The sequence below is a fragment of the Martes martes genome (assembly GCF_963455335.1).
Source record: "Martes martes genome assembly, chromosome: 5".
In the NCBI taxonomy this organism is placed as follows: domain Eukaryota; kingdom Metazoa; phylum Chordata; class Mammalia; order Carnivora; family Mustelidae; genus Martes; species Martes martes.
The window spans coordinates 12,889,141-12,890,854 of NC_137892.1; the positions used below are offsets into that span (position 1 = coordinate 12,889,141).

Genomic DNA, 1,714 nt, shown 5'->3' on the forward strand with positions numbered 1-1,714 from the left:
AAAATTTTAAAGCCTCCTATCTCACATGTCTTTTTGCATAAGTAAGTTCTGTGAAATTTTTGTGTAGTCTTCAAATATAATGTACAAAATTATAAATAAACTGTGCATGGTTTTTATATAGCTTTAATAAATGTCAAATAAAGTACAGATACAAAATTTTTAAAAAAATTACAAAAGTCACACTTACTCTCTAAACTGTGTCTCTCTCTTTCCAGCCATACATAGGATGGTTGCCATGGAAGGAGAAAATGTGAGTTTCCCCAGCACGATTGTGTTGCTGGGCTTCTCAGATTATCCATGGCTAGAAATGCCCCTCTTTGGTGTTGTCCTGGTCTCTTACATCTTCACCCTGATGGGGAACAGCTCCATCATCATTCTTTCCATGGTGGAGCCCAGAATCCAGACCCCCATGTATTTCTTCCTGGACAATCTCTCTGTGCTGGACCTTTGTGTCACCTGCACCATTGTGCCCCAGCTGCTGGACAACCTGTGGGGGCCAGAGAAGACCATTACTTCCTGGGGCTGCATCACCCAGGCTTACCTCTTCCACTGGACAGGATGCACTGAAAGTGCCCTGCTGGCAGTAATGGCTTTTGACCGCTATGTGGCTATCTGCCAGCCCCTCCAGTACACTCTCATCATGCGGCCATGGGTGTGTGTGCAATTGGCAATGGCTGCCTGGTCCAGTGGCCTGGCCAACTCAGTACTCCAAGCTACGCTCACTCTCCAGCTCCACCACTGTGGTCACCATACACTCGACCACTTCTTCTGTGAAGTACCTGTTCTGATCAAGCTGGCCTGTGGTGACACCACTGTTAATGACCTGTCCTTGGCTGTGGGAGCCATCCCTTTTGCACTGATGGCTCCCCTGCTTGTGTTAATCTCCTACACATTCATTGCCAAGGCTGTGTGGAAGTTACCTTCAGCTAACGGGAGGTACAAGGCCCTCAGCACCTGCAGCTCCCACTTGGTGGTTGTCATCATGTACTTTGGACCAGCCATGTACATGTACCTCCAACCCCCTACCAATAGCACCCAGGCCAAATTCATGTCCTTCTTCTACTGCGTTATCACCCCACTGCTCAACCCACTCATCTACACCCTGAGAAACAAGGATGTGAAGAGAGCATGGAAAAGGATCCTACAACCCCAGAGTAAGGTAAAATCCTAAAAAGGATAGAAATCATTAAAAAAAAAAAAAAAAGCCCAGGTAATCTCTGTCTGTCTTCTGGGTCAATCACATGCACAACTCAGTAAATATCAGCAAGTCTTTTTCCAAATGAGTGTCCATGAGCCCCAAGGAAAGAGTTCCCACCTCTTAACATCAACCATCCTAATGCCTAGAGAAACTCTTCCAACTAGAAAGTGCTTGGTTCTGAAATCTCAAGTGAAGCAATCCTGCTCCTTTGACCTTCCCCAAATGTCTGGTTCTCAGTGGAAAGAAAGATTCCACACATCCATAGGAGGGTAAGCAACACAACATTTTCAAATCCCTTTCTATAACAGCTCCCATTTACCAGATAGCAAATAAGAAAATTTGACAAAAACTTTTGTACAGATCCCAACAAGATATTCAAGTAAGAATTCATTGGATTGTTCCATCTTATATGCAAACCTTTTTAATCTCTCCTGTCTCTGAGGATCTCAGGTGCTCTCTCCTTTCTCAAACACCTATAATTTATCATATTCTTACTTCATCAATGCCCTTTCCATC

The 1,714-nt window shown here is 44.3% G+C and overlaps 1 protein-coding gene across 1 annotated transcript; it reads left to right on the plus strand.

Annotated features, from left to right (window-relative positions):
* Positions 1–235: 235 nt before the first annotated feature.
* On the plus strand, positions 236–1,171 carry LOC308342691 (olfactory receptor 2C1-like; the record flags this gene model as incomplete). Its single annotated transcript, XM_080803260.1, has 1 exon — positions 236–1,171. The coding sequence occupies one exon, from the start codon at positions 236–238 to the stop codon at positions 1,169–1,171; it is 936 nt and encodes a 311-aa protein (XP_080659386.1).
* Between the last annotated feature and the right edge of the window lie 543 nt (positions 1,172–1,714).